Source organism: Oncorhynchus masou, chromosome 32 (genome assembly GCF_036934945.1).
Source record: "Oncorhynchus masou masou isolate Uvic2021 chromosome 32, UVic_Omas_1.1, whole genome shotgun sequence".
Taxonomy (NCBI): Eukaryota; Metazoa; Chordata; class Actinopteri; order Salmoniformes; family Salmonidae; genus Oncorhynchus; species Oncorhynchus masou.
Window position 1 is genome coordinate 88674706 of NC_088243.1, and position 15957 is coordinate 88690662.

Here is a 15957-nt window from a genome sequence, read left to right on the forward strand (position 1 = left end):
ATTTAAAGGTCATGGTTTATAAATCCTATTATAACTATAAGTGTGATCAGGATTACAGCAGCTAACCCACTTCCCTCCCCATCTCTCTGCATTAGGTTGGTAAAGACACTACTCAGACAAAGACCTATATGCCATGCCAAGTCATCCACATTTAATTTTTACCTTTATTTAACCAGGCAAGTCAGTTAAGGACACATTCTTATTTTCAATGACGGCCTGGGAGCAATGGGTTAACTGCCTGTTCAGGGGAAGATCGACAGATTTGTCAGCTCGGGGGTTTGAACTCGCAACCTTCCGGTTACTAGTCCAATGCTCTAACCACTAGGCTACCCTGCCGCCCCAACATAGAGTAACCTAGTCCATTAGATAATGTTATGTCTCTGCTTCCTTTATGGTAAATCTGCCATGCTAGCATTCAAATATGTTGAGCAGAGAGAGTCATATCCATTCATTCATTCATTCATTCATTCAGTGATATCACTTCATCCCAGCAGTCAAACAAGAGACTACCAAGCCTGAGCTGCAGATAATTCTGTCCCCCACCACCCTCACCATACTGACAGTCAGATTTCTAATGGTTTATGTCAGCTGTTTCATTTGTTGTTACAGATATCCTTTAATATGAGTATATCTGTGTGGCCTAAAGGCTCGCCAGCTTCTTTAACAGTATGGCATCTTTATGTCTGTATCTACCAGAGGTATCTGGTTGAGAGAACAACCAAAGGTCTCTTTGTGTTTGAGAGCACATGGAGGAAAATTGCTGCGGCAATTAATGGAGAATGGTTATTGCCCCCAATATATCTCTCCCTCCCCTCTATTACGACCCCCCTGTGTGCCTATTCCCTGGTCAATAGTAGTGCACTATATATGGAACAGGGTGCTATTTGGGACAACACCATGTGTTGTAAATTATATCAGTAAAGTAGTGTTGTAACTGTGTTTTCTTGTCAGCTTAATGTCTACCAAGCCTTGATAGATAATGAAGGCTATAGCCGGTGAGATATTGATTCATTTCTTTTTCAATATTGAATAATATGTCAAGGGAGGAGGAAACCTTGAGTTGGTTTAAATGGAAAGACATCAATCTGACGGGGTTTTTTTTCTTTCTTTTTTTTCTACACTTTAGCAATTTAGCAGTCACTTATCCAGAGAGACTTACAGGAGCAATTAGGGTTAAGAGTCTTGCACAAGGGCACATCAACAGATTTTAATAAAAAACTAGAGAAGTTTCGGTTACTGGCCTAACACTCTTAATCGCTAGGTTACCTGTCGCCCATTAGAATTAGTGGTTTCATTTGCTGACTCAATCGTTCATATTTACAGCAGTGTGTGAGTGTTCCAAGCATTTGCTGACTCAATCATTCATATTTACAGCAGTGTGTGAGTGTTCCGAGCATTTGCTGATATGTGTATAAAATATGCGAGATGTGCTGCTGAAAACATATTAAATGTAGAAATATAGTATTTGCAGTGGTAAGGAAAACTACATTCAATTCCTTAGTGAGATTGGGCATTCCACATACATATATGACCTATATGATTACTCTGCCGGGGCCTGGGGGACTTCAGGAAAGTGGAAATGTACATTTAAGTGGAAAATGTGCATGTGTTAGCAAACCACTTCCCCTAGTTTGCTGATGGCGGTTTTAAGGAACATCAAGATCCACACAATGTTTGCAATAATAAGAACGCTCATACAGTTACCTGTTTGGCTAGGTCAATAGCAACACATTTAAAGAATAGAAACAAAACAACATTTTAATTGTAAAAGTGGTTGTTTGATTTCTTTGTATCTTGAAGTTTTTGTAAGAAATTCCTTTGTTATTAGGCTATACATCCTCCTACTGCTCGCGTGTTCCACAAGCATTATGGGATCTTTACATCAGACTGGGTGTCAACCACCAACTGAGAGCCTAAAAGCCATCATGAAAAACAACTGAGTTACTGCCGTTGACAGGGAGAAGGATTGTTTTTTTCTCTTCCAAGACGTTTGAGGGGGAATTGAGATTTCATTTACTCATGGTTAAAGCTGCTGACTCAAACTTCTGTTACTGTTTTGTAAGAAGAGGTCAGGGTTTCTATTTATTTGGGGTTATGTTGTATATTTCAGAGAAAGCAGGTTGAAACGTTGCTTATTTGGCAGCAATGAGAGGTCGTTTGGATGTCAGTGATGAGCATATAGGAGCTCTCCGATGGTGCAGTGATGTAATGATGGTGTTGAAGTCGTGCCTGGCCATGCAGTCATGAGTGAATAGGGAGTACAAGAGGGGACTACGCACACACCCCTGAGAGATCCCTGTGTTGAGGATCAGCGTGGCGGATGTGTTGTTATCTACCCTTACCACCTGGGGGCGGCCTGGAGGTGTTAAGTCCCAGTGTTCTTAGCTTAGTGATGAGCTTTGAGGGCACTATGGTGTTGAACGCTGAGCTGTAGTCGATGAACAGCATTCTCACATAGGTGTTCCTTTTGTCCAGGTGGGAAAGGGCACTGTGGAGTGCAATAGAGATTGCACAATCTGTGGATCTGTTTGGGCAGTATGCAAATTAGAGTGTGTCTATGGTTTTCGGGATGATGGTGTTGATGTGAGCCATGACCAACCTTTCAAAGCACTTCATGGCTACAGACGTGAGTGCTATGGGTCGGTAGTCATTTAGGCAGGTTAGCGTAGTGTTCTTGGGCACAGGCACTATGGTGGTCTGCTTAAAACATGTTGGTATTACAGACTCGGACAGGGAGAGGTTGAAAATGTCAGTGAAGACACATGTCAGTTGGTCAGCGCATGCTCGCAGTACACATTCTGGCAATCCGTCTGGCCCTGCGTCCCTGTGAATGTTGACCTGTTTATCTTCTTCGATATAGGGGGCGCTCTTTTAATTTTTGGATAAAAAAACATTCCTGTTTTAAACAAGATATTTTGTCACGAAAAGATGCTCGACTATGCATATAATTGACAGCTTTGGAAAGAAAACTGACATTTTCAAAACTGCAAAGATGTTGTCTGTGAGTGCCCCAGAACTAATGCTACAGGCGAAACCAAGATTAAATTTCATACAGGAAATGCCCCAGATTTTGAATGCGCTGTGTTCCAATGTCTCCTTATATGGCTGTGAATGCACCAGGAATGAGCCTACACTTTCTGTCGTTTCCCCAAGGTGTTTGCAGCATTGTGACGTATTTGTAGGAAGATTGACCATAAGAGACTACATTTACCAGGTATCCGCTTGGTGTCCTCCGTCGAAATTATTGCGCAATCTCCAGCTGCGTCCACTTTTCCATTAGGTTCAGAGGAGAAAGGCAACTGTCACGAATGATTTATCATCGAATAGATATGTGAAAAACATCTTGAGGATTGATTCTAAACAACCTTTGCCATGTTTCTGTCGATATTATGGAGATAATTTGGAAAAAAGTTTGGCGTTGTAATGACTGAATTTTCTGGGGTTTTTCTTAGCCAAACGTGATGAACAAAACAGAGCGATTTCTCCTACACAAATAATATTTTGGGAAAAACTGAACATTTGCTATTTAACTGAGAGTCTCCTCATTGAAAACATCCGAAGTTCTTCAAAGGTAAATTATTTTATTTGAATGCTTTTCTTGTTTTTGTGAAAATGTTGCCTGCTGAATGCTAGGCTTAATGCTATGCTAGCTATCAATACTCTTACACAAATGCTTGTGTAGCTATGGTTGAAAAGCATATTTTGAAAATCTGAGATGACAGTGTTGTTAACAAAAGGCTAAGCTTGTGAGCCAATATATTTATTTCATTTCATTTGCGATTTTCATGAATTGTTAACATTGCGTTATGCTAATGAGCTTGAGGCTATGATTACACTCCCGGATACGGGATTGCTCGACGCTAGAGGTTAAAGGTCTAACTCATATCGGCTGCAGACAGAGTGAACACACAGTTTTCCAAAACAGCTGGTGCTCTCATGCATGTTTCAGCGTATTTGACTCGAAGCGAGCATAGAAGTAGTTTAACTTGTCTGGTAGGCTCGTGTCACTGGGCAGCTCTCGGCTGTGCTTCACTTTGTAATCTGTAATGGTTTGCAAGCTCTGCCACCTGTGACGAGCTTCAGAGCCGGTGTAGTATGATTCGATCTTAGTCCTCTATCTTTGTCCTGTCCTTTGCCTGTTGTCAGAGGGCATAGCGAGATTTCTTAAATAGTTTCCGGGTTAGAGTCCCGCTCCTTGAAAGCGGGAGCTCTGGCCTTTAGCTCAGTGCACATGCTGCCTGTAATCCATGGCTTCTGGTTGGGGCATGTACGCACGGTCACTGTACGGATTTATGTTTCCCTGCATTAAAGCCCCCGGCTACTAGGAGCACCGCCTCTGGGTGAGTGTTTTCTTGTTTGCTTATTGCGGAATACAGCTCATTCAATGCTGTCTTAGTGCCAGCCTCTGACTGTGGTGGTATGTAAACAGCTACGAAGAATACGGATGAAAACTCTCTCGGTAGATAATGTGGTCTACAGCTTATCATGAGATACTCTACCTCAGTCGAGCAATAGTTCGACACTTCCTTAGATAATGTGCACCAGCTGTTATATACAAAAATATATAGCCCCCGCCGCCCCTTGTTTTAGCAGATGCCGCTGTTCTATCCTGTCGGTGCAGCGTATAACCAGCCAGCTGTATGTTCATATTGTCGTCGTTCAGCCACAACTCTGTGAAGCATAAGATGCTACAGTTTTTAATGTCCCGTTGGTAGTTTAATCATCCGGGTAACTCGTCGATTTTATTCTCCAAAGACAATTCCTAGCAGAATGGTGTAACGGCAGATTTCCTCCTCTTCGTCTGAAGAGGAGGTGTAGCAGGGATCGGACCAAAACGCAGCGTGGTAAGTGTCAATATCGTTTATTATAAAACATAAACTGAACACTAAGAACTACAAAACAATAAATGTGAACATGAACGAAAACCAAACCGAAACAGTCCCGTGTGGTGACAAACACAGACACGGAAACAAACACCCATAAACCAATAGTGAAACCGAGGCTACCTAAGTATGATTCTCAATCAGAGACAACTAACGACACCTGCCTCTGATTGAGAACCATACTAGGCCGAAACAGAAACCTAAACATAGAAACACAAAACATAGACTACCCATTCCAACCAACGCCCTGACCATACTAAATAAAGACAAAACAAAGGAAAATAAAGGTCAGAACGTGACAAATGGAAGGAAGTGGGGGATTATTCGATCGCCCACGAATTCTCAGAAAGCAGCCTGCCCTTCTGCCCCTCTTTCTCCGCCTCCTCTTCACTCAGATCACGGGGATCAGGGCCTGTTCCAGAGGAAGCAGTATGTCCTTCACATCGGGCTCGTCCGAGTCGTGAAAGGAAAAAAAATATTCTGCTAATCTATAGTGAGTAATCGCAGTCCTGATTTCTAGAAGTTATTTTCGGTCATTATGTACAAAATAAGTTTAAAAATGAGTTACAAACAACGCAAATAAACGAACAAAAACATAATCGGCTGGGGGCATGTAAAATGTCTGCCTTGTTCTCCAGCGCCATCTCATAGCCCCTCAATTGTTATTTACTGCTGCTCTTGAATTATTTGTTATTCTTATCTCTTACTTTTCTAGTTATTTTCTTTAAACTGTATGTTTTTGTTTAAGGGCTTGTAAGTAAGAGTGTCACTGTGACAAATAAAATTTTGTAATAATGGTAACATTCTATTACTATTGGTAGCACTATTTATATTGGTAACATTCTATTAATATTGGTAACATTCTATTTATATTGGTAACACTATAATATTGGTAACATTCTATTAATATTGGTAACATTCTATTAATATTGGTAACATTCTATTAATATTGGTAACATTCTATTAATATTGGTAACATTCTATTTATTTTGGTAACATTCTATGAATATTGGCTACACTATTAGTATTGCTAACATGCTAAGAATATTTGAAACACTCTATTAATATTGGTAGCACTATTAATATTGGTAACATTCTATTCATTTTGGTAACATTATATTAATATTGGTAACATTATATTAATTTAGGTAACACTCTATTGATATTGGTGTCACTATTAATAATGGTAACATTCTATTAATATTTGTAAAATTCTATTAATATTGGTAACACTATACCAATATTGGTAACATTCTATCAAACCTCAGATTTCCCACTTCCTGTTTGGATTTTGTCTCAGGTTTTTGCCTGCCATATGACTTCTGTTATACTCACAGACATCATTCAAACAGTTCTAGAAACTTCAGAGTGTTTTCTATCCAATACTAATAATAATATACATATATTAGCATCTGGGACTGAGTAGGAGGCTGTTCACTCTGGGCACACAATTCACCCAAAAGTGAAAATGCTGTTCCCTATATCCCAAACAAGTTCCTATTGGTAACATTCTACTAATACTGGTAAGTCAAGTAATGTTGGAAACACTATATTAATATTGGTAACATTCTATTAATATTGGTAAAACTCTATTGGCATTGTTAACTCTCTATTAATATTGGTAACATTCTATTCATTTTGGTAACATTATATGAATATTGGTAGCACTATTAATATTGGTAACATTCTACTAATATTGGTTACATTCTATTTATATTGATAACACTATTAATATTGGTAACATTCTATTACATTTGCTGACTGTAGATTGCTGACTGCAGGAATGTCTGAGAATGTTGCCAAATAATTGAATGTTCATTTCTCTACCATAAGCCACCTCAAATGTTGTTTTAGAGAATTTGGCAGTACATCCAACCAACCTCACAACCGCAGACCACGTGTATGGCATCATGTGGGCAAGTGGTTTGCTGATGTCAACCTTGTGAACAGAGTGTCCCATGGTGGCGGTGGGGTTATGGTATGGGCAGGCATAAGCTACGGACAAAAACACTATTGCATTTCATTGATGGCAATTAGAATGCACAGAGATACCATGTAGAGATCCTGAGAACCATTCATCCACCGCCATCACCTCATGTTTCAGTATGATAATGCAAGGAGTTGTACACAATTCCTGGAAGCTGAAAATGTTAATAGTTCTTCCATGGCTTGCATACCCACCAGACATTGAGTATGTTCGGGATGCTCTGGATCGACGTGTATGTCACTGTGTGCCAGTTCCCGTCAATATCCAGCAACTTGGCACAGCCATTGAAGAGGAGTGGGATAACATTCCACAGGCCACAATCAACAGCCTGATCAACTCTACGCAAAAAAGGTGTGTCATGCTGCATGAGGCAAATGGTGGTCACACCAGATACTGACAGTTTTTTAAAGGTATATGTGACCAACATAAGCATATCTGTATTCCCAGTCAAGTGAAATCAGTAGATTAGATCCTAATGCATTTATATCAATTGACAGATTTCCTTATTTCAACTGTAACTCAGTAAAATGTTTGAAATTGTTGCATGTTGGGGGGGTGGGGAGGTAGTGTACAGATTATTTTATGGGACAATACATGAAACAATTTGGTACATTTGATGTAGTGAGATGAACATTAAATACATTATTTGTTGATGTAAACATTTTAATTCACAGATTTTAAGGTTGTGTCATTAGAATTGTGAAGGGGTGGGGTTCCCAGTGGTTCTCGGTAAAGAAATGGGGTCCCCAGTGGTTCTCGGTAAAGAAATGGGGTCCCCAGTGGTTCTCGGTAAAGAAATTGGGTCCCCAGAAGTTCTTGGTAAAGAGATGGTGTCCCCAGAACTTCTCGGTAAAGAGATGGTGTCCCCAGAACTTCTCGGTAAAGAGATGGTATCCCCAGAAGTGCTTGGTAAAGAGATGGGGTCCCCAGAACTTCTCGGTAAAGAGATGGTGTCCCCAGGATTTCTCGGTAAAGACATGGGGTCCCCAGAAGTTCTCGGTAAAGAAATGGGGTTCCCAGAACTTCTCAGTAAAGAAATGGGGTTCCCAGAACTTCTCGGTAAAAAAATGGGGTCCCCAGAAGTTCTCGGTAAAGAAATGGGGTTCCCAGAACTTCTCGGTAAAGAAATGGGGTTCCCAGAAGTTCTTGGTAAAGAGATGGGGTCCCCAGAACTTCTCGGTAAAGAGATGGTGTCCCCAGGATTTCTCGGTAAAGACATGGGGTCCCCAGAAGTTCTCGGTAAAGAAATGGGGTTCCCAGAACTTCTCGGTAAAGAAATGGGGTTCCCAGAACTTCTCTGTAAAGAAATGGGATCCCCAGAAGTTCTTGGTAAAGAAATGGGGTCCCCAGAAGTTCTCGGTAAAGAAATGGGGTCCACGCTGAATAAGTTTGAATACCACTGATCTACAGGTATAGAAAGCCTTGTTTTGGTATCAGTGTCTGTGAAGGGCTTATCACCTGAGTTTGCCATTGAGGGGATAAAGGGAGACAGATCCTCTTCATCTCTGATTGGCTTTTAGTGCTCACCTTTCAACATCAACACTTGTTTACTTTCCTGCAACAACACAAGCAGAACAAGATATCACCCCAGAAATCCCCTGGAAAATATACTGTCTATAAGATGTACACAACAACAGAAGATCACCCAGCCCAAACTCCCAAGGATGTATTTGAACATAATCCTTTTAGAGTTTGCTTTCCGATAAAATAATATGCCAGAGATGAACTAGCCAATGAACAGCAAAACAGGTAAAGATCGTATGTGTCACATTCGTTGATGGGAAGAATTAGACCAAGGGGCAGTGTGGTAAGCGTACATCTTACTTTATTTGATGAACACCAAAAAAACAACAAAATATGAACAAACGTAACATTCTGCAGGCTACACAGCAACAATACAAAATCAAGATTCCACAAACTAAGGTGGGAAAAAAGGCTGCCTAAGTATGATCCCCAATCAGAGACAACGATAGGTATAGTTTTTTGTGTGCTCTAGGGCAACGGTGTCTAGATGGAATTTGTATTTGTGGTCCTGGATCTTTTTTGGAACACCATTATTTTTGTCTTACTGAGATTTACTGTCAGGGCCCAGGTCTGACAGAATCTGTGCAGAAGATCTAGGTGCTGCTGTAGGCCCTCCTTGGTTGGTCTGTTTAATAGGGCCTGTCTGTTTTCCTGTGCCTGTGTTCTCTCTCGCTCTCTCTCTCTCTCTCTCTCTCTCTCTCTCTCTCTCTCTCTCTCTCTCTCTCTCTCTCTCTCTCTCTCTCTCTCTCTCTCTCGCTCTCTCTCTCTCTCTCTCTCTCTCTCTCTCTCTCTCTCTCTCTCTCTCTCTCTCTGTCTCTCTGTTTTATAGGGCCTGTCCGTCTGCCTGTGCCTACGTTCCATCTCTCTCTCTCTCTCTCTCTCTCTCTCTCTCTCCCTCTCTCTCTCTCTCTCTCTCTCTCTCCCCTCTCTCTCTCTCTCTCTCAATCTCTCTCCCTGTCTCTCTTTCTGTTTATAGGGTCTGTCTGTCTGCCTGTGCCTGCCTGCTCTCTCTCTCACTCTCTCTCACTCTCTCTCTCTCTCTCTTTCCCTCTCTCTCTCTATCTCTTTCTCTCTCTTTCTTTCTGTTTAATAGGGCCTGTCTGTTTTCCTGTGCCTGTGTTCTCTCCCCCTCTCTCTCTCTCTCTCTTTCCCTCTCTCTCTCTATCTCTCTCTCTCTCTGTCTCTCTGTTTTATAGGGCCTGTCCGTCTGCCTGTGCCTACGTTCCATCTCTCTCTCTCTCTCTCTCTCCCTCTCTCTCTCTCTCTCTCTCAATCTCTCTCCCTGTCTCTCTTTCTGTTTATAGGGCCTGTCTGTCTGCCTGTGCCTGCCTGCTCTCTCTCTCACTCTCTCTCACTCTCTCTCTCTCTTTCCCTCTCTCTCTCTATCTCTTTCTCTCTCTTTCTTTCTGTTTTATAGGGCCTGTCTGTCTGCCGGTGATTGCATTCTCGTTCTCCCTCCCCCTCTCTCTCTCTCTCTCTCTCTCTCTCTCTTTTCTTTCTGTTTTATAGGGCCTGTCTGTTTTCCTGTGCCTGTGTTCTCTCTCGCTCTCTCTCTCTCTCTCTCTCTCTCTCTCTCTCTCTGTCTCTCTGTTTTATAGGGCCTGTCCGTCTGCCTGTGCCTGCCTGCTCTCTCTCTCACTCTCTCTCACTCTCTCTCTCTCTCTCTCTTTCCCTCTCTCTCTCTATCTCTTTCTCTCTCTTTCTTTCTGTTTTATAGGGCCTGTCTGTCTGCCGGTGATTGCATTCTCGTTCTCCCTCCCTCTCTCTCTCTCTCTCTCTCTCTCTCTCTTTCTTTCTGTTTTATAGGGCCTGTCTGTCTGCCGGTGATTGCATTCTCGTTCTCCCTCCCTCTCTCTCTCTCTCTCTCTCTCTCTCTCTCTCTTTCTTTCTGTTTTATAGGGCCTGTCTGTCTGCCGGTGATTGCATTCTCGTTCTCCCTCCCTCTCTCTCTCTCTCTCTCTCTCTCTTTTTCTTTCTGTTTTATAGGGCCTGTCTGCCTGCCGGTGATTGCATTCTCGTTCTCCCTCCCTCCCTCTCTCTCTCTCTCTCTCTCTCTCTCTCTCTTTCTTTCTGTTTTATAGGGCCTGTCTGTCTGCCGGTGATTGCATTCTCGTTCTCCCTCCCCCTCTCTCTCTCTCTCTCTCTCTCTCTCTCTTTCTTTCTGTTTTATAGGGCCTGTCTGCCTGCCGGTGATTGCATTCTCGTTCTCCCTCCCTCTCTCTCTCTCTATCTCTTTCTCTCTCTTTCTTTCTGTTTTATAGGGCCTTTCTGTCTGCCTGTGCCTGCCTGCTCTCTCTCTCACTCTCTCTCACTCTCTCTCTCTCTCTCTCTTTCCCTCTCTCTCTCTCTCTCTCTCTCTCTCTTTCTTTCTGTTTTATAGGGCCTGTCTGTCTGCCGGTGACTGCGTTCTCTCACTCTCTCTCTCTCTCTGGTGTAATGTGTGTTCTTCCTGTAGCCACTTTAACTCCCAGGATGAATACATTAATAATAAAATATCTGTTGCTACTGCTGTCAGGTACCAGCTTTGAGTCAAACTCAATATATACTTCTTTATTCTCACAGCAATAAAGCAAAGGCTTAGGACGCTTTATTTGCACATGAAGTCGTCTCGTCTGTGATACCATGCATGACGTCCAATTAATAATTTAAATATGTTTTATTGGTTTGCGTTTCTTCATCCTGTAGACTAGATTGTGTGCGTGGGATATAAATGCAACTGTACGAGTGAACCACCTCCCAGGTGAGTTATAAAGACAGCTGTACCAGTGAACTACCTCCCAGGTGAGTTACAAAGACAGCTGTACCAGTGAACTACTCCCCAGGTGAGTTATAAAGACAGCTGTACCAGTGAACTAAATATATAATAATAATAAATATATCCCATTTAGCAGACGCTTTTGTCCAAAGCGACTTACAAGTCGGCTGGGGCCACTACTTTTACATATGGGTGGCCCCAGTGGGAAACGAACCCACGACGCTTGGCGTTGCAAGCGCCATGCTCTACCGACTGAGCCACACAGTGAACTACTCCCCAGGTGAGTTATAAAGACAGCTGTACCAGTGAACTACCTCCCAGGTGAGTTATAAAGACAGCTGTACCAGTGAACTACCCTCCCAGGTGACTTATAAAGACAGCTGTACCAGTGAACTACCTCCCAGGTGAGTTATAAAGACAGCTGTACCAGTGAACTACCCTCCCAGTTGAGTTATAAAGACAGCTGTACCAGTGAACTACCCTCCCAGGTGACTTATAAAGACAGCTATACCAGTGAACTACCCTCCCAGGTGAGTTATAAAGACAGCTGTACCAGTGAACTACCTCCCAGGTGAGTTATAAAGACAGCTGTACCAGTGAACTACCCTACCAGGTGAGTTATAAAGACAGCTGTACCAGTGAACTACCCTACCAGGTGAGTTATAAAGACAGCTGTACCAGTGAACTACCCTACCAGGTGAGTTATAAAGACAGCTGTACCAGTGAACTACTCCCCAGGTGAGTTACAAAGACAGCTGTACCAGTGAACTACCCCCCAGGTGAGTTACAAAGACAGCTGTACCAGTGAACTACCCTCCCAGGTGAGTTACAAAGACAGCTGTACCAGTGAACTACCCCCCAGGTGAGTTATAAAGACAGCTGTACCAGTGAACTACCTCCCAGGTGAGTTACAAAGACAGCTGTACCAGTGAACTACCCCCCAGGTGAGTTCTAAAGACAGCTGTACCAGTGAACTACCCCCCAGGTGAGTTCTAAAGACAGCTGTACCAGTGAACTACCCCCCAGGTGAGTTCTAAAGACAGCTGTACCAGTGAACTACCTCCCAGGTTTTGTAAAATATATACCTATACATATACATGGACACATAAAATAACACATCTCAATTTAGGCCTTCACCTATTTGGAGTAATAACCGGTTACCATGTTGACATTTGTCAATCCAGACTTATGTGGTGAACTTCTCCCGTAACGTTCTGTGAACAGAAACAAGGTGCTAAAGCACTTATCTTTTATCTGAGTTCCATCCATACCTGTCTCTTGCTTTGCCATACCTGTGTCTAGCTTTGACATACCTGTGTCTAGCTTTGCCATACCTGTGTCTAGCTTTGCCATACCTGTGTCTAGCTTTGACATACCTGTGTCTAGCTTTGACATACCTGTGTCTAGCTTTGACATACCTGTGTCTAGCTTTGACATACCTGTCTCTAGCTTTGCCTTACCTGTCTCTTGCTTGGACATACCTGCCTCTTGCTTGGACATATCTGTGTCTAGCTTTGCCATACCTGTCTCTTGCTTGGACATACCTGCCTCTTGCTTGGACATATCTGTGTCTAGCTTTGCCATACCTGTCTCTTGCTTTGACATACCTGTCTCTTGCTTGGACATACCTGTGTCTAGCTTTGCCATACCTGTCTCTTGCTTTGACATACCTGTCTCTTGCTTGGACATACCTGTGTCTAGCTTTGACATACCTGTCTCTTGCTTGGACATACCTGTGTCTAGCTTTGACATACCTGTCTCTTGCTTTGACATACCTGTCTCTTGCTTGGACATACCTGTGTCTAGCTTTGACATACCTGTCTCTTGCTTTGACATACCTGTCTCTTGCTTTGACATACCTGTCTCTTGCTTTGCCATACCTGTCTCTTGCTTTGACATACCTGTCTCTTGCTTTGACATACCTGTCTCTTGCTTTGCCATACCTGTGTCTAGCTTTGCCATACCTGTCTCTTGCTTTGCCATACCTGTCTCTTGCTTTGACATACCTGTCTCTTGCTTTGACATACCTGTCTCTTGCTTTGCCATACCTGTCTCTTGCTTTGCCATACCTGTCTCTTGCTTTGCCATACCTGTCTCTTGCTTTGCCATACCTGTCTCTTGCTTTGACATACCTGTGTCTAGCTTTGCCATACCTGTCTCTTGCTTTGACATACCTGTGTCTAGCTTTGCCATACCTGTCTCTTGCTTTGCCATACCTGTCTCTTGCTTTGACATACCTGTCTCTTGCTTTGCCATACCTGTCTCGTGCTTTGACATACCTGTGTCTTGCTTTGCCATACCTGTGTCTTGCTCTGCCATACCTGTGTCTTGCTTTGCCATACCTGTCTCTTGCTTTGACATACCTGTCCCTTGCTTTGCCATACCTGTCTCTTGCTTTGCCATACCTGTCTCGTGCTTTGACATACCTGTGTCTTGCTTTGACATACCTGTCTCTTGCATCCGCCTCTAAGGATTCTTCAACACTCTTCACATTCTCCTGGCTGCTCTTGGAGCAGTCCTCCTTCCTGGTGTTGTTAGGTGAGCTGCTGTTCTTAGGCAGCTCGTGGCCACCCTGCTGCTGCAGGTGCTGAATAATATTCTGCTGTTGCCATGATTGATTACTGGCTCTGACATAGACAGGCGTGGGGGCCAGGATACTATGGACCGGACTGTTGCTGTTCTGCTTCCGGAGTCCCCCTCCACTGCCACCTCTGTCCCGGGAGTGATTCTTCAGCCTGCCCTGGACTGGGGTCCCTCTGTGATCAAAGCTCTCCTGGAGGTATCCTCCTCCTCCTCCACCTCCTCCTCCTCCTCCTCCTCCACCGGCAGAACTCTGGGATGAATGACTAAACCAGCGCCAACGTAGCCTGAGGATCTGTTTCATATCAAACTCCTTCTTTCCCGACATCCTCCTCTCTTTCTTTCTTTCTTTCTTTCTTTCTTTCTTTCTTTCTTTCTTTCTTTCTTTCTCTCCTTCTTTCTTTCTCTCTATCTTTCTCTCTATCTTTCTTTCTCTCTATCTTTCTCTCTTTATTCCTTTCTTTCTCCCTTTCTCTATTTCTTTCTTTTTTTCTTTTCAAAGATGAAGAAGAAGGCAGTCAAATGCACTAGTGTAGAATCCCCCTAAAACATGGAGGGTAAAGAACAAGAGCCAAGGAATTCAGTTCCAGTATGTTCAGTACTGTACGCCACCCTCCTCCTCCTTTTGTCTTCTTCCTCCTCCTCCTCCTCCGTTGTTCTTTTAGTGGAGGGCAAGATGGGAACAGTCTCTCTCCCTCTCTCTGCAGCTTTTGTTTCCTTGTGCCTGGTCTTATTTTCCTCCTACTTCCATCCTCTCGCGCTCTCTCTCTCTCTCTGTCTCTGTCTTTCTCTCTATATATCTCTCAGCTGTTGCTGCTCCTGCTGCTGCCTGTTAGCTAAGTTAATACACATGCACGATGATACACGCTCTCTCTCTCTCTCTCTCTCTCTCTCTCTCTCTCTCTCTCTCTCTCTCTCTCTCTCTCTCTCTCTTCTCGGGTCTTGCTCGCTTTGTGTCCTCACTGCTCACGCAACACACAGGAACCCGAAACAGAAATGTTTAATGTTGGAGTAGGCAGCCCCAGCCCCTCACCAAAGGGAGGGAGAGAGGGAGAAGTGGGTGGGGTATCATGCGTACAGCATGATGAGGTCACAGCTTAACCAAGTAAATCGTCTCTTCTTTGAGGAAGGGAAGAAAAGAACGACAGCACTATATCCTCTGTCTCAAGTAGCAGGGTCCCTCACCTCAACCCTCACTGTCTCCTCTGTCTTTAGTAGCAGGGTCCCTCACCTCAACCCTCACTATCTCCTCCGTCTCAAGTAGCAGGGTCCCTCACCTCAACCCTCACTATCTCCTCCGTCTCAAATAGCAGGGTCCCTCACCTCAACCCTCACTATCTCCTCCGTCTCAAATAGCAGGGTCCCTCACCTCAACCCTCACTGTCTCCTCTGTCTTTAGTAGCAGGGTCCCTCACTCAATCCTCACTATCTCCTCCGTCTCAAATAGCAGGGTCCCTCACCTCAACCCTCACTGTCTCCTCTGTCTTTAGTAGCAGGGTCCCTCACTCAATCCTCACTATCTCCTCCGTCTCAAATAGCAGGGTCCCTCACCTCAACCCTCACTGTCTCCTCTGTCTTTAGTAGCAGGGTCCCTCACAGCAACCCTCACTGTCTCCTCCCACTTTAGTTGCAGGGTCCCTCACAGCAACCCTCACTGTACCCTCCGTCTCAAGTAGCAGGGTCCCTCACAGCAACCCTCACTATCTCCTCCTTCTCAAGTAGCAGGGTCCCTCACCTCAACCCTCACTATCTCCTCCGTCTCAAGTAGCAGGGTCCCTCACAGCAACCCTCACTGTCTCCTCCCACTTTAGTTGCAGGGTCCCTCACAGCAACCCTCACTGTACCCTCCGTCTCAAGTAGCAGGGTCCCTCACAGCAACCCTCACGTTATACTATCATACATGATGCACACACACACACACACATATCACATCTGCAGACACAGCATTGACCCCCCCCCCCCCCCCCGCATCTCATAGGGAAAGATCTCTCTATGCGGGCAGTCAACCATACAGAATAATGACTCTCTCCTCTCCATCCTCCTGGTACTAGTAGAAACTCAGCATTAATGATAAATCGTCAAGGTCGATAAGCTCCCGCTGCTGATCAGTTTTCGAAGGTTCTTATTTTATAAAAATGAATGCAGATTCCATTAGAGCTGTTGGGATGTGAACACGTACAAGCAGATGTGTCCAGTATCAAACGAGACGTCCTAACCGACCAAAACTA

At 43.8% G+C, this 15957-nt stretch overlaps 1 protein-coding gene across 2 annotated transcripts in view; it reads right to left on the minus strand.

Annotated features, from left to right (window-relative positions):
* LOC135526776 (kelch-like protein 4) overlaps positions 1-14990 on the minus strand; it is an 89035-nt gene extending 74045 nt beyond the window's left edge. For both annotated transcript variants that reach the window (XM_064955435.1, XM_064955434.1), the window contains exon 1: positions 13597-14990. In XM_064955435.1, the coding sequence (XP_064811507.1) occupies positions 13597-14057 (461 nt within the window). In that variant the 5' untranslated portion in view covers positions 14058-14990. The remainder of the gene's footprint in view (positions 1-13596) is intronic.
* Positions 14991-15957: the final 967 nt, after the last annotated feature.